Source organism: Erythrolamprus reginae, chromosome 9, assembly GCF_031021105.1.
Source record: "Erythrolamprus reginae isolate rEryReg1 chromosome 9, rEryReg1.hap1, whole genome shotgun sequence".
Lineage (NCBI taxonomy): Eukaryota > Metazoa > Chordata > Lepidosauria > Squamata > Dipsadidae > Erythrolamprus > Erythrolamprus reginae.
The window spans coordinates 17800140-17823695 of record NC_091958.1 but is presented as its reverse complement, the minus strand read 5'-3'; the positions used below and the strand labels follow the sequence as shown (position 1 = coordinate 17823695).

At 37.6% G+C, this 23556-nt stretch overlaps 1 protein-coding gene across 7 annotated transcripts in view; it reads right to left on the bottom strand.

Annotated features, from left to right (window-relative positions):
• Positions 1–23556, bottom strand: part of LOC139171918 (cadherin-8) — a 292669-nt gene that overhangs the window by 26992 nt on the left and 242121 nt on the right. For 6 of the 7 annotated variants that reach the window (XM_070760413.1, XM_070760417.1, XM_070760418.1 and 3 more), the window contains exons 8-9: positions 19565–19686; positions 4068–4185 (exon numbers count right to left, since the gene is read on the bottom strand). In XM_070760413.1, coding sequence (XP_070616514.1) covers positions 4068–4185; positions 19565–19686 — 240 coding nt within the window. The remainder of the gene's footprint in view (positions 1–4067; positions 4186–19564; positions 19687–23556) is intronic. The other variant, XM_070760420.1, reaches the window with a different exon arrangement.

Sequence of the window (23556 nt, the reverse complement as noted above, 5' to 3'; positions counted from 1 at the left end):
TTAAAAAACACTAAAAACCCCATTATTAAAAGCAAGCATACACACAAACATACCATGTATAAACTGTATAGGCCCGGGGGAGATGTCTCAGTTCCCCCATGCCTGATGGCAGAGATGGGTCTTAAGAACTTTACGAAAGGCAAGGAGGGAATTTACAACACTATTGCCAAAGGACATCCAGAGTGATGTTCAAGATGTTCCCAAGCCAAAATCCAAATACACCCATATGTTTTTCAAACAACCAAAATTTTTTTTTTGAGAAAAATGAACATAAAACCATGGGAAGCATAAGCTCCATTAAAATGTTCGTGCTTAATACAACAGAAAATCAAAGGCATAAATAAGAGAGACATGGGGCAAAATAATCTTGTGGTTACCTCCCCCCCCCCCCCAAAAAAAAAAAGTGAGGACAATCGTGTAGAACACAGTGGGAGGCATGGATGAAGTCCAAGGACAAATCTAACTTTCCAATATGATGTTCATGTCATAAAGTAGGTCTTATTCCAATGAAAAACATGTTTCCCTATTTTACTTTTACTTTTAAAAAAAAATAAAGATCTATAATCTATGTCTGTCTGTCTATATATATATTTTTTTTCTTATGTCGGATCACCCTGGTATATTGCTAATTGCTAGCTCTCTGCTTTACAATGCAGAAGCTTCCCAGATCGAATCCCAGTAAAAGAGTGGGTGTGGCCAGCTGATGAGGCCTAATAAGGCCGAAATAGATCTATCCTGGTCTCCCTTAATTTTAAAATTCCAGCTATAAAAACATTTAACATATATATATATATATATAAAAAAAATGCCAAACATTGTTTCCCCAGAATAAAGGTTATTTACTTAATGCAATGTCATCAAGTTATACAAAAATAGCATCGTATCTATTTAAAGACAAAGTGTTCCTGTGCCGTTCAGCAGCTGAATTTAGAGGGGCAGGAAGTATCGAAAAAGAAACTGATTGGAAGGTAGAGTTAAAGATTATTTAGCATGCCTTAGCTTTAAAAATGCAAGGCTTTCACACAGTTGTGAGTTACGTTTTTGTCACTTTTAATGGAACTTTGAATAAGTAAAGGGAGGAGCGGTCCAATCCATGTTTCACGCAAGTGGCAAAAAAAATATTCTCCCTCCCAAAAACAAGATGGTGACCGCACGCACAGTGCTGGAAAGCCGGCTTCTGCACATGCTCAGAAGAAAAAAAAATTAATTCGAAAACAATTCAAAAAACGATGGCAGCGCTCATGGACCAGCACCAACTGAACCAGTTCTTTGATGTCATTGTGACATCACCTGTGGGTCGCTACTGGTTGAGGCGAACTAGTCCAAACAAGTACGAACCCACCTCTGGTGTAAACTCCTTTATTGGAAACAAGATATTTGGTTTTACATGTAGCATTGATTCAGCATCAATGAAAATGTTTTTCATAAGACGTGTTTCCTCCTACACCAATATACTCAATCCTTTAATTTTTAATTATTGGTGATTTTCCAAGTAGATGCTTTATGAAACTGCAATAGTTTGTTACTAAAGCATGGTATCCAAAATCATCCACAACATTCTAGGTGTTGCCAAGTATTCCCAACAATCCCCAGTACTATGAGCACTTCAAAGGGATAGATCTGTAGACTAAAACAGCATTACTACCCAGTTCTATCACACTGCGATTCATACAACCCCCCCCCCCAGGCTACCTTAAAGTTTCCATCTCCTCATTTGACATGGCTATTGGTGAGCTGTGGGGAAAGCATTGATTGTGAGTAACAGTTTCAATTTTTGAATACATATCTACAGTTCTGTGCCTTACCCAAATCTGATGTTGTTATTAACAGAGGATGAGCCTGAGAATATGCATGCATGCATGTATGTATGTGAATGTATTTATGTATTTATGTATTTAAATAATTAATTAATTATTGAATTTATATGCCACCCCTCTCCGAGGTTTCGGGGCGGCTTACAATGTATCAAAAACAATATATAATATACATATCTAAACATACAATTAAGTTAGCTAAAATTTCTTTAAAAGCCCTAATCACATTCATTCATTCCCATTCAAACAGAAAACATACCTACACTCATCGGCCCAGAGGGCTCATTTATACAGTAGTTCCTTCATTAGGATATTGTTTACTTCTTGAGGTTGGTCTAATATCAATCTTAGTAGCAATCTCTGCTTATCTATATTTTGATTGCTGGTAAAGAGAAGTTTTGGTCTTCATTTCCTTTTTGGTTTTTGATTGTCTCTTTTGAATGGTGTGTAGATTTTATTTATTTATTGAATTTGTATGACACCCCTCTCTGAAGAAAACATATCAAAACAATATACAATGTACATATCTAATAAATCCAATTAATATAGCTAAAAACTTTAAAAACTCTAATAACATTTAAAATCATTCATTCCCATTCACACAGCAAGACATACTACACTCGTCGGCGAGGGGCCTAGGATCTAATGGCCCCAGGCCTGGCGGCACAGATAAGTCTTTAAATTTTTACTGAAGGTGAGGAGGGTGGGGGCAGTGCAAATCTCTGGGGAGAGCTGATACCAGAGGGCCAGGGCCCTCACAGAGAAGGCTCTTCCCCTAGGCCCCACCAAATGACATTGTCTAGTTATTGGGCCCTGTAGAAGGCCAACTCTGTGGGACCTAACCGGTCGCTGGGACTCGTGCGGCAGAAGGCGTTCCCGCAAGTAATCTGGTCTGATGGCATGTAGGGCTTTATAGGTCATAACCAACACTTTGAATTGCATATGGAAACCAATCATCAGCCAATACAGTCTGCGGAATGCTGGCGAAATATGGGTATGCCTCGGAAAGGCCATAACTGCTCGTGTGGCTGCATTTTGGACGATTTGAAGTTTACGAACACTCTTCAAAGCTCAATATAGAGAGCATAGCAATAGTTGAACCTCGAGGTGATAAGTAGTCCATTGGAGGACAAGCAAGCCAGTAGACAGCCCAGCCAGTAGAATGTAAACTGACAACCAACAGCACTCCTTATTAGCACTGATGATGTTACCTAGTTTGTGTAATGAAAATGCTTGCCAGAAAACAAGCAAAGTCAGAAAATATCAAGGATCCCACACGTCAACCCTGAGCTACAAATATTCTCCTTTATTAGTAGGGGACATTTTAATGTCTTTTCAAATTTTGAATAAATTAAAGTTTCAAAAAAGCTTTTCACTTTGGTCTGCAAGTCTATCTGGCCATTTCCATTTTTATTTTGTTTTACCTTTTTGCAAACTATTTTGAAAATACTTCCAGAAAGATACAAAAATGAACCTAAGAAAAATAATCCATCCAGAAACTTTAACTTAGCTCCAGTTTCATTTCTTTAAACATAGGTAGTAGCCTATTGAAGGTTGGAATTGGCAAATAAATCTACAGAAACTACAGAAAACTGCTGTGATTCTGAAATGGATGTTTATCACCGTGAAGTCAGAATTCAGAAGGAGGGTACTATAGGAAAGCAGCATAATGTATAACTGGAAATAATTTTCCTCCTTTTAAAATGTGGAGTCAATATTGCTTTGTCTGAGAAGAAATACACCATAATGTATACAAATTATCACTGTTATACCAAAAAGAGCAACAAATGTACTACAGTATAAAAAATCTCCTGAAATATTTTGCTAAGTGAAATAATCATTATGTCTATAATTTCCTGTAACCCAAAGTATCATATACATCTTTATATCTCTATATTTCTACGTCTATGTCTAATTCTCCCTCACCCTCTCACACACACATCCATCCATCCATCCACCCATCCATCCATCCATCCATCCATCCATCCATCCATCCATCCATCCATCCATCCATCTATCTATCTATCTATCTATCTATCTATCTATCTATCTATCATCTATCTCATCCAATATCTTGAAAACAAATATTAACCGTGTCATAAAAATTTAAAGTCAAATCTTCCTGGAAAAACAGAGGACATTAAGAACATTAGCAAAATGAAGCAATGAATGCAGTAAAAGGTACAACTCCAACTTTCCCTCACATTATTACTATTTTTAATAATAATATTATTACTAAATAATTATATTTACCGTCATTTTCCTTAATTGTAAAATTAGGGTTGTTGGCCATTTCAGATGGAAGGTTATAAACAAAATAGTGTCCATTTTTGGGATCATCCTTGTCAATTACTCTCATTGTATGAATGACCTAAAACAGAAAACCAAACATATTTACATGTAAATCTGAAATGTTCAACATAATACCAGCTAGAAAAAGACCAAAATTTGTGTGCAATAATAGGAATACAAGACAATTCACCTCCTATGATGTCAGAACATTTTCTTATTAACATTCAAGGCATATAACATTGTGGTACGGATAAGGACATATTTTCCCCCTCTAAGAAAATGTGTTAAATGTTAACATGGGAGAGTCACAATAATTCTTTTCGGGATAAAATTTATACTCTAAGGCAGTGTTTCCCAACCTTGGCAACTTGAAGATATTTGGAAGGCCAGGAATTTTGGGAGTTGAAGTCCAGATACCTTCAAGTTGCCAAGGTTGGGAAACACTGCTCTAAGGTATTATTTTTCCAAGCTTTGGAGAATGATGGAGGCAGGGAAATAGTGATCCTAATTGGTCTTGATTTCAGTGGTGAAAGACATGTGGTTGCTTAATTAGCCTATGGACTTAAATGGTTCTGAGTTTTACTGTTTGACTTCAAAGCAATTCCTTTTGATATAAATAGAACTTTTTAAATTATTTTAAGCCTATACTTAGTATGTGTAATTTGAGCTGTATTACGTTGCATGTTAAGATATATTTAGTTAAGTTCTCCAGCACTCTCTTCCTGCTCAGAAACTAAGCATTTATCAATTTATGTCCATGCTAAATTAGCACAGAAAAGTGAAGAATATACACTTCCCATTAATTATACAATTGTGAATATTTAACCTACACATTTTATGTGTTTACAGAAACATAAGTAAACATAGAAACTTATATTTCTGACTATGTTTCACCATGACAACACTTTGATGCCATTGTTTGTAACACTAATTATTGATCAGCAAAAACATAAATATGTTTGTGTGTTTTCCAGTCTAGTTAAATTTGTTGTGCCCACTTTGCAATAATGTACAATAACATACAAAAAGGAAAATAAAACAAAAGAAAAATAGCTCAACATGACTTGGGTGCACCCAGTAAGTAGAATTTTTTTTTTGCTAAGCATAATGTTATGTGATATGTACCTATTCCACATAAATAAAATTGAAATACATAATTTCACTTATTTTAGCTGCCATTCGATTTTTACTGCATTTTATATTCATTTTATTTTGGTTTCTTAGGAGTTGTAGATGTCAAAATCTCACAAGATTACTAAATTGCAAGCTTTTGTCATTGTTATCCAAAGTCTGTGAATAATTTAGGTGAAAAATTATTGGTTGATGTCATGTTATTTGGGCCATGTAAAGACATACATGAGCTTCTATTTAATTGTGAGGCAAAACACACAACATATATGAAGTTCACATGTGAATTAGTATCCTAGATGCTATACATGCCCAATATCTGATTTATCTACGGGCCCTCAGATTTCAGTCTAGCAAATTTTTTGAAGAAAATGTTTGGGAATCAGTAACAATGTTAGATTGTTACTGCAATGTAAAATAATGACAGATAAAAATAATGGCAGAGCATTTAAGAAAAACAGAACAAAAGTATTGGTAATAACTCCAGTGGGATACAAATTAGAAATTTACCAGAAACATCCTGGAATTTTTCTAATTCACATATAACTTGTGAAACTGGAAGAAAATTGATTTCCCTCCAGATTGTCCACAACATGAACCTGAACATGCTTCCCCAACTTCAAGGAGATCTTATTTCCTCTGTTTAGTGTTCGCTGTGAAGGGCAGGAAGAAATTCACTTAGCTTTATACCAAGACTGGTTTAAAATGTGTGTCATGATGAATTTATTGGGAGTCTTGGACAGAAACACAATTCAAGGCAGCGAAAGCTTCTCATGATCGGCCTGTGACATTCCTTAGCCTGCCTTTTCACAAAGGTAACTGGATTATTATTTTTTCCTTGAGGAGGAAGGATAACACTTTTTGCTTCTCATCCAGCAACATATAATAAGCTTCATTGGTTCTGGCAGGATGGTGGGGCCAAGGAGGGATCAGTTGTGATAACTTCATAGCTCCCACGATCCTGCCGATGAAGAACCAATGACAAGCGAAAAGGTTTTTTTCTTCTTCCTCCAAGAAAAAACAATAACAACAGTTCATTTGCCTTTTGGAAAAAGATCTTAAAGACAACTATGACTTGGACAGACACTCAACCTGCCTTGTTTTCCACTTCCCAGTCATTCCGATGTAGAGTAGAGTAGAGTAGAATAGAACAGAATAGAATTTTATTGGACAAGTGTGATTGGACACACAAGGAATTTGTCTTTGATGCATATGCTCTCAGTGTACATAAAATAAAAGATACATTTGTCAAGAATCATGAGGTACAACACTTAATGATTGTCATTGGGTTAAAATAAGCAATCAGGAAACAATCAATATTAATAAAAATCTTAAGGATACAAGCAACAAGTTACAGTCATAAGTGGGAGGAGATGGGTGATAGGAATGATGAGAAAAAACTAGTAGTAATAGTAGTGCAGACTTAATAAATAGTTTGACAGGGGTGGTGGTTATATAAATCCCTACATGGCACTGGACCAGATTACTTACGGGATCATCTTCTGCCTCATGTATCCCAGTGGCCGGTAAGGTCATATAGAGTTGGCCTTCTCCAGGTCCTGACAATGCCATCTGGCCGGGCCTAGGGGAAGAGCCTTCTCTGTGGTGGCCCTGGCCCTTTGGAACGAACTCCCTCCAGAAATTCACACTGTCCCCACTCCATGCACTTTCTACAAGGTCTTAAAAACTCACCTCTTCCGAGAGGCTTTGGGCCACTGAGCCTTAATATCTGGCACTGACCAATGACTGAATGTATGGTGCATGATGGGATAAATGTGATTGATTAATTTTAAGTATTGGGGATTTTAGAGTGTATTTAATTTAGATATCTTACATGTTTAGTATTAATCTTTGTTGTGAGCTGCCCTGAGTCTAAGGAGAAGGATGGCATAGAAATCTAATTAATTAATAATAAACAAACAAACTTATTTATTTATTTATTTATTTATTTATTTATTTATTTATTTATCCACTTTTTATGCCGCCCTTCTCCTTAGACTCAGGGCGGCTTACAACATGTTAGCAATAGCACTTTTTTAATAGAGCTAGGCTATTGCCCCCACAATCCGGGTCCTCATTTTACCCACCTCAGAAGGATGGAAGGCTGAGTCAACCTTGAGCCGGTGATGAGATTTGAACCACTGACCTTCAGATCTACAAGTCAGCTTCAGTGGCCTGCAGTACAGCACTCTACCTGCTGCGCCACCCCAGCTCGTTTATTGAAGCCCTAAAGCCATGAGACAGCACTCTTCACCTTTGGGAGAGATTTTTGTTTTATCCTACATCCCTGAGCTACAGCCATGGACCAGAGGACTTGTGCCTTAATCTTTCTCAAATTAAAATAGTAGAATGGATATTAATTTTTTCCACTCAAAACCTGCCATCTAGCTCCCATACACACTTCCACTGAACTCACGCCATAAGTTGCACACGTTCACTGTTGCTTTCATTAATTCATGTTAGCCTCTAGAAAGATCCTCATATTCTCAGCATCTAAGAACATGCCACTTTGCTGTTTCACATAACTAAATCAAGAAATGAAAACCGTGGGTTTCCATAGCACCTGTCATCTCACTTGTGTCTCTGTACAAAGCACTGCCATATGTAAAATAAGCAAACAACAGCAGCTGTTCGTATTTTGAACTTACACCTTCTGAACAATTTTTCATTGAGTAGTTCTCACTATGGTATCAAGTTCTCATTATTGCATCTTCCCCCTCAACTTATCCCAGTACTCAGGGATTGCTTAACAACTGACCATGATTACACTATAATAATTAGTTGTCACTTTTTAACCTTGGAAATTACAACATTAGAAATTGAAAGAGAGATATTTTCTTGATAGATCTATTGATCCCCGTTTCTTCTTCTTCTTCTTCATCGTCGTCGTCGTTGTTGTTGTTATTATTATCATCATCATCATCATTATTGTTATTATTTTGCTGTTTCAAACTACCTCAAAGAACTAGGGGAACTTATCAAATTTGCAGATGACACTAAACTGGGAGGAATAGCCAACACTCACAAAGATAGGCCCAAAATACAAAAGGATCTTGACAAACTTGAACAACAAAATGAAATTCAATGGTGAAAAAAGTAAGATTCTACATTTAGGCAAGAAAAACAAAATGCACATATATGTGGTACATTGCTCAACAGTAGCAACTGTGAGAGGGATCTTGGAGTCCTAGTGGACAACCATTTAAATAGGAGCTACCAGTGTGCAGCAGCTGCAAAAAAGCCAACACAATTCTAGGCTTCATTGACCAGAGGGATAGAATCAAGATCACGTGAAGTGTTAATACCACTTTATAAGGCCTTGGTAAGGCCACACTTGGAATGTTTTGGTCACCACTATGCAAAAAGGATGTTGAGACTCTAGAAAAAGTGCAGAGAAGACTAACAAAGATTAGGGGACTGGAGGCTAAAGCACATGAAGAATGGTTGCAGGAACTGGGCATGGCTAGTTTAATGAAAAGAAGGACCAGGGGAGACATGATAGCAGTGTTCCAATATCCCAGGGGCTGCCACAAAGAAGAGGGAATGAAAACTATTCTCCAAAGCACCTGAGGGTAGAACAAGAAGCAATGGGTGGAAACTAAACAAGGAGATAGGTAAGTAAGGAGAAATTTCCTGACAGTTAGAACAATTAATCAGTGGAACAGCTTGCCTCCAGAAGTTGTGAATGCTTCAAGATGTTTTCAAGAAGTTTTCAAGATGATGTTGGATAACCATCTCTCTGAAGTAGTGTAGGGTTTCCTGCCCGATCAGGGGGTTGGACTAGAAGACCTCCAAGCTCCCTTCCAACTCTGTTGCTATTATTATTATTATTATTATTATTATTATTATTATTATTATTATTATTATTATTATGTCAGTACAACACAGCAAACGAGATCACTATGCTGAATTTCGTATTTCATCACCAGTCGGGCGCTTCCCAAGCACCTAGGACTGCATGATGTAGCGGCGAATTATGTTTGCTGATCCCAGTAAAGTGGCCTTTTGCAATTGACAGATGGAGATTTTGTCAATTCCGATGGTTTTCAAATGTCCGCTGAGATCTTTGGTACTGCGCCCAGCATGCCAAGTACCACTGGGACCATTTTCACTGGCTTATGCCAGAGTCGTTGCAGCTCAATTTTTAGATCTTCGTATCTCACTAATTTCTCTAGCTGCTTCTCCTCAATTCTGCTGTCTCCTGGGATTGCGATGTAGCAGAATTGACGAGAAGCAGCTAGAGACATTAGTGAAATACGAAGATCTAAAAATATTCTTCTTCTTCTTCTTCTTCTTCTTCTTATTATTATTATTATTATTATTATTATTATTATTATTATTATTATTATTATTATTTATAAAAGGCTGGGCTATGAAATTCTCATGGCTGTTCCAGCATTCACTATAAGGATGAAGTTGGTGGGAAGGGAGAGCTCACCTAATTTTATCTTGACAACAATTCAGTGTGATAGTTTACACCGAGAAAATGGGATGGCTGTCATCCAGCATTCTCTGCTGCCAAATGTTGCTTTGAAGTTGGGTTTTACTGATCCCAGACTATCACACTGTTTATTATAGCATATTTTATTGGCTGTACAGCTTTGCTGTAATGAAGGCTTGAGCAAAATGTCTTTGGTGTCCCTTTAAGATCCAAGCTCCATATTTTATCACTTCTAAAGAAGGAATCACATTGGCTGTGAATTGTTCCTTGATCGAAATGTCTAGTGAATGCACAGATAGTAATTGGCCAATGAAAGCATGGTTGCTTTTATTGTATAGAGATAACCATATATAAAAATTTAGACCAGATACTTAAATAAATGCAAGAATACTCATACTCTATCCTTGAGAATCTTCATTTGCAAAACATAAAAAAAAAATTCCAACTAAAGAAGTTTTTCTGAAGATGTTTTTTTCTGAAGAAGGAGAACTAGATGAATCTACAAAATGTCCTTCACATGTTTGATTTTCAAAAGCGATTAAAATGTAATTGAGATATTCATCCACCCCCATTCACATGATGCATTGAATCACCAAGTGTGGGCAAACTCAGGTATCATAATGATGAAAAGTTATGCAACAGAAAAACAACACCATTGCAGTAGCATCTTCTCATGGTTCCAAGACATAAATAAGTTTTCAATGACATTTTGAAAATGTATATCAAAAGACATTTTCAAATATTCTGAAAAGAAAGTTCAAGTACTGAAGTTTCTTACATGGAGCGGGATGGCGTGATTTCTTTTCAGAAATTTCAAGGCAAATTCCAACAGTGGATTAATTTCTGTACTGACAATGTCTTTTCTTTGCAATATATTTTCCCTCACACAGGGAAATACTAGACCATATCTTAAATCTTAATGGATTTAACCAGTATCACATTGAGAGCGACATTTTCCTAAAAAGCGAACCAAAACAAAACATCCCTGTAGATATAAAGGTACAACACAGCTTCTATTTTCAGTTTTCAGAGAATGGGTTTACATTTTTCTTTCTTTCTTTAACTTGTAGAGGTTTAAGTGGCTGGTATCTTTTCCATTCTATATGCTCTTCTGATTTATGTCTGCTAAGGTGGTAATCACAACATTTTCAAAAGACCAGTAATTGACTAGTGGCAACATGGTAGGTAATTTTCTTCTGTGTTTGAATTAGATTACCCATCAAAATTTGGGGATTCCCATCACTAGCCAACATATAAAAGAGGGTAGATGAGAAGCAGCAATGTTAAGCTTGAGAAGAGGACATGAAATGGGTAGAAGGAGAGTTGGACAAGTGAAGAAGACAGCAATTGGTTCAAGATCAAATAATACATAGCCTATTTTTAGAGATCTATACAGTGGTACCTCTGCCTAAGAACGCCTCTACTTACGAACTTTTCTAGATAAGAACCATGTGTTCAATATTTTTTTTGCCTCTTTTCAAGAACCATTTTCCACTTACAAATCCGAGCCTCCGAAACTGTAACCGGAAAAGGCAGGGAGAAGCCTCTGTGGGGCATGTCTAGGAATCTCTGGGTGGAAACAGGGCTGGAAAAGGTGGGGAGAAGCCTCTGTGGGGCCTCTCTAGGAATCTCCTGGAAAGAAACAGGGCCTCCACCCTCCCTGTGGTTTCCACTATCGCACATATTATTTGCTTTTAAACTGATTCCTATGGGAAAAATTGCTTCTTCTTACAAACTTTTCTACTTAAGAACGTGGTCACGAAACGAATAAAGTTCGTAAGTAGAGGTACCACTGTATTTTAGTATAGAATTGAGGATCAGAAGAATTCACACAAACATCTTTTTGCAGCAGTCTCTTATATATTTTCTCAAAATTGAATAAGCTTAATGAAAAAGAGAATAAATCAAAAATAATCATAGTCACTGCATTTAAAATATTATGTAAACCCAAAGTTTGTGTTTGAGTCTAGTTTGATTCCTTGTTCCTTTACCACCCACTCTGGGAAAGTTAAACCTTCTTGTGCTACTCAAAAGCAAAATGAGACCTCAGCAATCTTGCTGTATTGTAAAAAGTTGTTACAATCAAAAGCTGATATAGCGACTACATTTTGATTCCCACAATGGATAAATGGCTGCAAAGATAATGGAGTTAGCAAAGATGGGTAAATTGACTGCTTTGATTAAAGGGGGAAAAATCCTACACAATTACTTTTGTTTCTACTTGGAAACTACTTTTGGACTTCCAGAAAATCTTCCAGGATAGGGTGTGTGTGTGTGTGTGTGTGTGTGTGTGTGTAAATAAAAACTTTGATTTGGGGTTTTACTGGTTATAAAGTTTTGTTGTTATAGAAATGGGTAGTTTATACTATTATGGAAAAGTAATAAACGGAGATTTGATGCTATTATCTTATTCTACTGTATCAAAGGGAATTGGAGCTCAACATCTTTTCTTTCTTTCCCCCCTTTTCCTTTCCTTTTCCATTTTCCCTCTCCTATTTTCTTAGTATCTTTTTTATTTTGTTTTATAAACTAATGAAAAATCTCACTTCTGCTAGAAACTAGCAGAAAAGGACATTAGAGGATCTGTAGTTGTCCTTCCATAAGCTAAAAATAACCACTTGCTACAACAGCATGATGGGTGGCACAAATATTAATAGTTTAATAAATAATCAACCTCTAGAAACCAGAACAGGGATGTGTAGAACTCATCTTCCCTTTTATTGTAGGATTAGAGTATTTTATATCAAGCAGCCTCCCCTCATTTTAAAGGAGTAATACAGATTATCTGACATCCTTTCAAATGGAATTGAGTTGGGATAGAGTACAATGCCAATTTTTCTCCCTATTCAGATAATGTGTATGATGACTCTTCTCTAGGAGTTTTCTTTCCGAACTGGTGACTAATTAAATTAATTAATATTAGATTGATGAGTAGAAACAACAATGGGAGGAGGGCATCAAAGTCTGAAAAGTTGTGTAAAGAACACCCAACGCAATGCAATATGCTTTTTCAGCACATTCAGGTTTAGCAGTCAACTGTTACAAATTTCGAATAAAAGCATAAAGAATTTATCGTGCAATGTTGTGTATCAACAGTTTTTTAATGTATTCATTCATATCACTGGCAGCCGTTGTTGCCGTTCTCAATTATAGCAGGATTCAAAATAGAACACATGGAGAAATGAACTGCACCAGCTAGTTTACCCCATATATTTACAAACTACAAATCAGGTTTTCTAAGAGGTTGAGATATAATCAGCTCCCTTGAGGTGATTCAAACTCAATTTAACTTAGCTGTAAGTTAACCTGCAAATGTGTAAATGTATTCAGTGAGTGTATTTGTCCTTCATGTTATACGATAGAGATTTAACTTTGAAGAACCTGGGGTATTCAGATTTAGACTAAAGGAAAGCACCTATAATTGAATAAGTATTTTCCAAGGGTAGTTTGTTGAGCATATCTACAAACCAAATTGACTTTTATTTTACAAAAAAAGCCCTCAGAAACACATTCATACACTTAAAAAACTTGTGTCATTCTGAATTATTCTTCAGTATCAAATCCCAGATATGCATAGCTTGGATTCGCGATTCATGAGGCTGAAACATAAATGGTCACATCCTACTATAATCCTAGATTGTAATAATTGTGACTCTGCCATTTCCAAATTCTTTTTTTCCCCCTTTTCCAAAAAAGCAGCAGGAAAGTTGCAAAAGAGGGCAGGGTTACTTACACTGAAGAAGAGATAAGTTAGAAAGTTCAATATTTTTAATTCTTTCACATGGACGTTGAACTTTTCAAAAATACTGAATTTGCATAATTTCAACTTTAGGTTGCTAGTTTCAGTTCATCAGTATTGTGGGTTTAATTCATAAGATGCGTTAAGGAGGGATTCTTGTAAATCCAACATTGATATTCTGAGATTTATTGCAATTGATAGGTGTAATTAAATATTAAATAATTGGTATGTCTAGTTAAACATAAAGTGGTTTACCAAGATGTGTTCTATCCTAAGAATCTCATGATTTTGTTTTTGGTTTTCATCTACCTCCATCTGCTTTTTTCATCCATTCTTCTAAGAGATTCACTTTTACTTTTTTAGCTTAATGCACTGCTGCTTCTCAGACCTGAATAAATTACCCCAAATTGGGTAAAAGTGTTTTTTCTTTGAGTATCGATGCACATAATCCAAACCCAACCACAATGGGGATGTTTAGATAAAAGTATTTTCTGATGTATGTAATGGCTAATGAAGCAAAAGTTTTGGGAAGCCCTAGTCTAGTATCTTAGTTATATGCCTGCCCTTCCTCCAGCAACTCTCTTTCCATTCCCTGCTTTCTTCTCTCACCTATGTTTTCCTTTCATCATACCACATAAATTTATACACTGAAATTCTCAGCCTATCGTCGGCAACTGAAATTAGTTCCTTCCTTCTAAATTTATTGCTTTTGGGGATCCCTGGTGCTTGCTGAGCCTTACAGACATTTTATTACCCAACTAGGTAATGCAATTGGTGCTAGAATGGAATGGGGCTTGGTCTCTCCTCACTCCTTTCAAGTATTAATGAGGTCACCTTGTTAGGCAATGAAATGTCTTCAGGAAAACCACCAAGTTCAGAGAGCAGCAAGGACTCACAGTTCATCCCTGAGTTGCATATATCTTCTTTTACTGGTAAGATGCATCATTAGTTACCATTACTTCTAACTCTTGAAGAAGTTAGAACCATCACAAATATTCCATGTTAATGCAGCTCACCAAGTATGTCCTTGACCAGAATCTTTTTATCAGTTTGACAAGACAGAATGCCAAACTTTATTATAAGTGACCAATAAGAACACACAGAGTTGGCCTCCTCCAGGTCCCGTCGACTAAGCCAGTGTTTCCCAACCTTGGCAACTTGAAGATATTTGGACTTCAACTCGCAGAATTCCCCAGCCAGTGAATGCTGGCTAGGGAATTCTGGGAGTTGAAGTCCAGATCTCTTCAAGTTGGCAAGGTTGGGAAACACTGGACTAAGCAATGCAGGTTGGCAGGACCATAGGGGAGGGCCTTCTCTGTGGCTGCCCCAGCTCTATGGAACCAACTACCCCCCAATGTCCATACTACTCCCACCCTACTGGTCTTCCGTAATGCCACGAAGACCTGGTTTTGCCGACAGGCCTGGGGGCCATGAATTGTACATCTTTCGTGGCCAAACTTTATTAATGGAATGTATGTATGTGATTATGACTGTTTTATAATAAATGGGCTCTTTTTATTACGGGGTTTTATAGTTTTAGATATTATATTCGACTTCTTCTTATTGTTCTGTATCTATTTGTATTTGTATTTATATTATTATTGTAAGCCGGCCTGAGTCCTTCGGGACTGGGCAGCATAGAAGTCAAATAAATAAAATAAATAATAAATAAATAACTTTCTGATCAGATTAGGGGTTAGGGATAGGAATGGGATTGGCTGTTTGCCCTAATGGGGCAGCAACCGATCATTGATTCTTCTCACTTACAGTCTTTCTTCCCATGCTAAAGACAATTCTTTGAAAAATCCTCATTTTGGGAATCACTAAGAAGCTGGAGAACTTCCTCAACCATTCAAAGTGAGATGAAAGCTCAAGCAATGATGATTTCTCCCAGATAGCACTCAGACCTACGTACCACTTTACAAAGCTTTACAGCCCTCCCTAAGTGGTTTACAGAGTCAGCCTATCACTCCGAAACAATCTGGGTCCTCATTTTACCCACCTCGGAAGGATGGATGGCTGAGTCAAACTTGAGCCTGGTGAGATTTGAACTGCCAAATTGCAGGCAGCCGGCAGTCAGAAGATGCAGCCTGCAGTACTGCAGTCTAACCACTGTGCCACCATGGCTCAAATAATGCATGTTAATTAAGAATTTTTTTAAAAAAAAAAGATTGTCCCAAAGGCATTTTTCAAAAGGCAACTGGATTTTCTTAATTGGTTTCCTTGAAAATATTTTGTTTTACATCCAAGAAGCTTCTTCAGTTCTAAAAGAAAAGAGTGTGAACGCTCACATGACGAGAACAGTGAATTGCCCACCTCCAAGCCTGGGTTTGAGACCTGAGTGCTGCTGTGTGATGGGGTGAACTCTCCTCATTCGCTCCAACCCCTGCCAGCCTAGCAGTTTAAAAGCATGCAAATGTGAGTAGATAAATAGGTACCACTTCCACAGGCGCATTAAAAGGAACACGAAAGGAACTCCCAACCGGGCATTCCCGGGGCAATGGTGATGCCGCCAGCTAATCCTTTCAACCTGGAATTTCTGACTTGAATGTGAGTGCAAGTTCTGAAGAAGCTTCTTGGATGAGAAGTGTTGTGGTTAGCTCTGCCCCAGCTCCTGCCCCAAGGACTGTGGATGTGGGGGAGACATCCACATGCTGCTGGCCTGTTTTGCCCCCCGGTGGAATCTGATGATGAAGGCTCCTCTGACCAAGAAGACATGAGTGACAGGGAGGAGGAGTGTGTGGCAGACAGCTCAGAAGGAGATCAATTATCTAGCTCCTCCTTGGATTCAGAACAAGAGTTAATGATACAGCCACGGGATGCATAGGCAACAACTGAGAGATTATTATCAAAGAAAATGAGGCCACCTGTGGTTGGGTGGGGCTGTGGTAATTAGTGAGGCTGCTATAAATAGCAGCCTGTGGATTTGGTCATTGTGGAGGATTATCTGATCATTGTGTTTCGTGACTGCTTTACTGACTTTGACCTTTTGTGTGCTGATTTTTCCCCACTTTGAAACTAAACCAGAGCAAAGTGTGTTTCACTATGTGAAAGAAGAAGGACTGTGAATTGCCTCACAGCTGCAAGCTAAGTATCACAGAACTGATAAGGGACTTGTACAAATTACCAGTTTGTTTGGAGACGAGTGCTCTTGGCTATACCAAAAGAGGGCTTGGCTTAAGTGAATTTTCATTATAAAGAACATTGTTTTGAATTTTCAAACATGTGTGTGTCTGAAATTGGAGCTTTGGATTTTGGGGAGGATTCTACCAGAGAGCCCGACAGAACAAGAAGCAAAAGGCTTTCAGTGAAAAAATCCCCCAAGATAATTAACTTGCTTTTTGAAAAGCACCTTTGGGACAACCAAGACCTGGATGATTGTTAACTTCCGATTGAAGGAGTTTTGTTGCTTTATTTTTCTCACTTACTAAATACATCCAAGATAATTGGGATGGATATTTGCATGTATGTATGTATGTATGTATGTATGTATGTATGTATGTATGTATGCATGCATGCATGCATGCATTCATTCATTCATTCATTCATTCATTCATTCATTCATTCATTCATTCAGACTTCTATGCTGCCCAATCTCGAAGGACTCAGGGCGGCTTACAACAATATAAAAATACAATTTACAATAAAGGGGAGTCAAGTATAAATAATTAAAATGATAACCCCAGTTTACAAAAACCCCACAACTCAAACAATCCAACACATGCATACCATTCAATACAATTTGGCCATGAAAGATGTAAAATTCATGGCCCCAAGGCCTGCCGGCAAAGCCAAGCCTTCGTAGCCTTTTGGAAGGCCAGCAGAGTCTGTACATTTAAATTTGTACAAAGTGGGTTTTTTTCTGGGTGGTGGGAAATAACAGTATTTGTACCTTTCTAACCTAACATTAGGAAGAGTGTGAAGTAATAGTAAGGTTTCATTCCCTGCCTCCCTCGCCTCCAAAAACAGTATCGGAGGTGGGTTCCTCCCAGTTCGGACCAGTTCTATTAGTAGTAGTAACTTGGTGGCCAGCAGCAATCCAGGCCTGCCATGCCCCCAAACCGGCTCTCTTGGTGGTGCCAAAGGTGCCAACATCTTTTTTGTTTTGTTTCTGTGCATGTGGAATCAACTCTGGAATCAACTTCCCCATGAGATTTGAATTTCCCCCACCCTCCTTGTCTTGCCTTGTTAAAGGCAAGGATGTTGAAGACCCATCTATACCGCCAAGCATGGGGGGGACTGATTTCTCCCCTTACCATTCCTGACTCAACATATGAGATTGGTATGATTGTTTTAGAATTGTTAGTTTAATATAGTTTATATTGGATTTGTATCTTATTGTTTCTATTGTTGTTGTGAGCCGCTCCGAGTCCTCAGAGGGGCGCCTTACAAATCTAATAAATAATAATAATAATAATAATAATAATAATAATAATAATAATAATAATAATAATAAATAATAATAACTATTGTTATTATTGTTATTATTATTATTGTTGTTGTTTGTTGTTCTTGTTATTATTGTTGTTGTTATTATTATTATTACTATTGTTATTGTTGTTGTTATTATTGTTCTTGTTCTTGTTGTTCTTGTTCTTGTTATTATTGTTGTTGTTGTTGTTGTTGTTGTTGTTGTTATTATTATTATTATTATTATTATTATTATTATTATTATTATGTGCAGAAGCTGTTTTTTTAGAACTGTGCATGCGCATGTCCCTGCTTGGTGCACCACACTCATACACAGCAGTGAGAAAAATGAGAACCTATTCCTGAACAATATACTATCCAAAGGAAGGAAGAGAGGGACGGAAGGAGGGATGGTAGGAAGGGAAGGAGGGAAGGAGGGTAGAAAGGGAGGGAGGGTAGGAAAGGAGGGAAGGAAGGAAGGAAGAATGAATATCACAGGGATAAAAAAAGAGCCCATCATTATATAATTGAGATGAACTGTGGAAGCCATATTTCACTACTCTTATTATTCAATGTAGTAGTTGTTTGTTTGTTTTAATTGCCTGGAAATTCAAACTCTATTATCAGGCAAGCTGTTTTGGTAAATGGTGATTTTAATGCCAAACCCCACAAGGCATAAAATTAGTTGGATTAACAACTTAAGTGACATGCTGTCAGTTGCTGTTTATTTAAATTAAAATGTCACTGCTCAAATGTAAATCAGGTATATAGAAAGCTGTGTATTTCTGTCACCCATGGATTATAAAAATATTTGTCCTATGTCACTTTCCAGGAGATAAGGGTCTATTATATCATCCTGAATGATGGCTACTGTAGACGTTTGGTAGTGTTTGCATGACCATCTGATCAAACAACTCATCTGGAAAGAATAATTTTCTCCATCCCTTATGTTGAATGTGAATTTCCATATTTCCAAGGCAGTTGCAATTAGATTAGGAATCTAAAAATTTCCCCTACCAGTTCTGTGGGTGTGGCTTATTTTGTGGGTGTGGCTTGGAGGTCAGGTGGCCATGGCTTGGTGATCAGGTGACTCGTTGGACATGCTTGGTTATCATATGACTAGGTGGGCATGCTTGGTAGTCAGGTGACCGGGTGAGTGTGGCCAACTTGTAAAATGTGGTGGAACTCATCTAACAATGCTCTTGCTTAGCAACCAACATTTTGGGCTTCCTTCCTTCCTTCCTTCCTTCCTTCCTTCCTTCCTCTCTCTCCCTTCTTTCTTTCTTTCTTTCTTTCTCTCTTTCTGTCTCTGTCTGTCTCTGTCTTTCTCTCTCTCACAAACACATATAAACACACACATACACACACACACACACACCCCTGGTCTGAGCAAATAGACGGAGCCGTTCCTGGGAACTGTCCTGTTGGACATGCCCAGCAGCAGTGCGGCGGTGGTGGTGGTGGGACCAGAGCCTCCCTGGGCTCTTCACAATCCCTGGTACACAAATTGAGTGACACAAATGGCCACGACTTGCTGTTACTAAGTAGAGGACAACTTTGAATGGAAAAGGGCCAGTTTCACATTAAACCAGATCAACAGACAGGTAATCAAGAGATGAGAGAGAGGAGGGAGAGAATGAGTGAAAGAGAGAAGGGGGAGGGAAGGAGGAGAGAGAGGGGGGAGAGAACGAGAGATGGGGGTGGGAGAGATGGGGGAATAGACAACCAAGGCATATTTACTTTTCCAGTTTTTCCATTTTCACATAAATAGGCTTCATTCCCGGATACAAGTTCAGGCGCGTTGTCATTTACATCAAGAACTTTGATAGCAACAGGTACTCGAGATATTTGACTGGGATTTCCTAAGGGAAGAAAAACACAGCAGAGGGGAGGATGAAAAGAAAAAAAGAAAAGAGAAAGGTAAGCACACTTCATACCATAAAGACATCCAGGGCCCAAAGTAGATTATACATTTTTGTGTGTGTGTGCTGAAAGCTTAAACGAACCTTTTCTAGTTCTAATAATTGGGCTGATTGATTCCAAATTGGAAGGGGAAGGAAATGAAGATAAGGAAAAGGGTCGTATTTAAACAAAGGAGAGAGAAAGAGAGAGAGAGAGTAAATAAATGGCTACTGAAAACAGCTTTTGCTGGAGATTAGGTTGAGGAAGATTTTGGATTGAATTGGTAGATATCTTCTTTCTGGTGAAGTTTGCCTTGTTTTATTGATAAAGGGCAGTCTGCACTGGATGAGGAAAGGCTCTAAGGAACTGAGATTTATTTTCGTTCTTATCTTTCTCATTTTACTCAATTAGCCAACCCGAGTTGCTCATCTATTACTTCAACATAGGGAAAGGGGAAAAGGGAGGGAGGAATAGATAGACAGAGAAGAGGAAAAAAGGGTTAAAAAATCCAACATAAGGGTTCTAAAATATGGAAAGCATAAATAATAGAAGTTGCAGGGAATCATTAAAAAGAAAAGGACAAAGAATACTGTATCTTCTTATTCAAAGGAGTCGGAATATTCTCGGGTTGATTTATTTGAGACAGAAGTGGGCTTTTGAACTCATGAAAATTATGCACAGAGGGGGCAAAAGTCTGACCCACATTTATAACTATAATTTATCATACTTCTCTTAATTCATTGCCTGGTTGCTATGTGTGTTTGCTTATTTATCTCCTGTTTTGTTTCATACAGTTAATTTTCAAAACAGAGACCACCTAACCAGTTTGCTTTAGTTTAAAATTTTAGCTTATAAATAACATTTGGGGTCTTCTCCTTGAAATATCAAGTTTTGAAGGTGACATTTTGTTGAAGATGGAATAGAATGATATACATTTTGCTCCATATATTTGGGTGCAAGTTAAAACTGTATTGCAGAGTTCCATAACAACAAACCAGCCAACCGCTTACTAGCTGTCAGAAACTTTACAAAGAAGAACAGCAAGAATCATTTTGTCATTCACTGATGTATGATATACATTGAACATGGGAAAAAATAATGTAAGTTCTTATCAGGGTCAGATTCAGTTACATGCAAGCTGAATATTCAGAACATCACAAATACACACAGAGAGAGACACACAAACACACTCTGAACATTGTATTTTCAGTGCCATGTGTCACATTTAAGCACTCAAGATTTCTTTTTATCTAAATTAACAGAACAATGGCACTTGAAATTTTAGAGACGTTATACTGAAATGCAATTAATTAGATAAGCTTCTGAAGAATTTATTTATGTCTCTTGTGGCTGGTCCCAAATGTTTGTCTTTCATCTGAACCACAAACATGAAACCTACAGTTATTATTCTTAGAAACTGGAAAATAATTCATTGAACAATCTATATAATTTGTTAAACTCACTAGAGAAATACCTATTGAGTACAGAAATTGTTAAGGTGGACACACCAAGAAGATTACTTAAGACATAGCTGGAAATTGATTTTTTTAATTTCTTTGCTCCTTTTACTCATGAAAGTTTGATTCATTGTTGCCTGATATATAACACAGCATTACGGGAACTAAGTCTAAGTTTTGTTCCTTATATTATTATTATTATTATTATTATTATTATTATTATTATTATTATTATTATTATTATTATATTATAGAGTGGAAGATCATCAGAAACCTTACACTGAATGTCCTCCCATGATGAACAGTTGTAATATGCTACATAGAATTAGTCCTTTCAATGATAGCCTTCTGATTTGTTAACATCACTCCTGATATATGAGTTGAGTTTATTTTATTTTCTCAGACAGTTTAATCAATGCATGAACTAATTTTAAGCATGCATGCTGCTTAGAAACATTTGAACTACGCTAGTTCTTGCTGGCAAAGGTTGTGCCATGTATTTTAATTAGAATATTTAGTTGTACACTTATAGTAGGAACTCTTTTATATACATACATACATACATACATATGTACATACATATTATAGTAAAACTAAACCTAAATATATATTTACAATTATGTATGTATAATATATATAAAATATATACTCTTTCTCCCAAAATAAGACATGCCCTGATAAGCCCAATCGAGTTTTTGAGTGCATGGCCATAAGGCCAAGCACTTATTTCAGGGTTCAAAAAAAATATAAGACAGGCATTTATTTTTGGGGAAATACAGTATTATACATATATATTTTATATATATATAAGTTTAGTCCTGGAAAAAATAAAACCTGATTTTGACGGAAGGAATTATAACATCAACAAATAAAAATGTAAATGAAGGGAAAAAACCCCATAATTAGTGATGGGCGAACTCAACAGTGTTCGGGTTCAGCGAGTTCGGACAAACTTCACACAAAGTTCAGCTGAATCTGAATCCGAACTCCGAACAGTCCGTGGCGTCAATGCTCCGCCCCCGGAATCCCATCATTTTTTATTTTTAGGGATTTTTTATTTTTATTTATTTTTATTTTTACGAAAAAGGACATCGCAGCGGCGCTGCAAGCAAAGGGAGGTCCTTTCATATAAAAATAAATAAAAATAAATAATCTGTAAAAATAAAAAACAATGGGATTCCGGGGGCATAGCATTGACCTCACGTATACCGGCAGGTTGCTAAGAACGCCAAGGTGATCACTTCCTGGATTCCATCCTCCCTCCATTATTCTAGTGCCGCCCCCGGAATCCAGGAAGTGACCACCTTGGCATGCTTAGCAAACTGCCGGTATACGTGACATCAAAGCTCCGACCCCGGAATCGCTTCGTGGGATTCCCCAGCTCCTTTTGTGCCTCCCTCCCAGCTTCCCGACCGGCCGACAGCTCCCTGGTGTTCTCCTTCCTCTGCTGCCACCAGTGCCCGGCTCCTCCTCCTCTTCTCAGCAGATGAGGAGGAGGCGGTGGCGCTTTGCGGTGTTCGGCACGAACGCCGAACCGGAGCATGATTTTTTTTAAAAAAATTGGGTTCGGGTTCGGTATGCCGAACACCTCAAGATTCGGTACGGACCCGAATTGTGCAGGTTCGGTTCGCCCAACACTACCCATAATGGATTAGTCCTACGTAAACCTCTTTAATGTCAAATTGTTTTCTCATGTCACTTGTGTTAGAATTTTGTATTGTACAGCATATGAACAAAAGTGATATAGTGAGTGGTACTATGTAATAATAATAATAATTATTATTATTAATAATAATAATAATAATAATAATAATAATAATTTATTAGATTTGTATGCCGCCCCTCTCCGAGGACTTGGGGTGGGTCACAACAGCAAATAACAATACTGTACAATACAAATCTAATATTCAGAAAAAACAAGTTAAAACCCATTATTACTAAAAACAATCAATGCTACACTATCACAATACACTCAAATGCTACAAGTCAGAAGGGGGGATTAGTCCCCCCATGTCTGGCGACATAAATGGGTCTTCAACATCTTGCAGAAGGTGAGGAGGATGGGGGCAATTTAAATCTCCAGGGGGAGTTGATTCCAGAGGGTCGGGGCCACCACAGAGAAGGCTCTTCACTTAAGTCCCACCAGATGACATTGTTTAGTCGACAGGACCTGGAGAAGGCCAACTCTATGGGACCTAATCGGCCACTGGGATTCGTGCGGCAGAAGACGCTCCCGTAGGTATTCTGGTGCGATGCCATGTAGGGCTTTATAGGTCATTACCAACACTTTGAATTGTGTACGGAAACTAATCGGCAGCCAGTGCAAGCCACGGAGTGTTGATGAGACATGGGCGTATCTAGGAAGGCCCATGA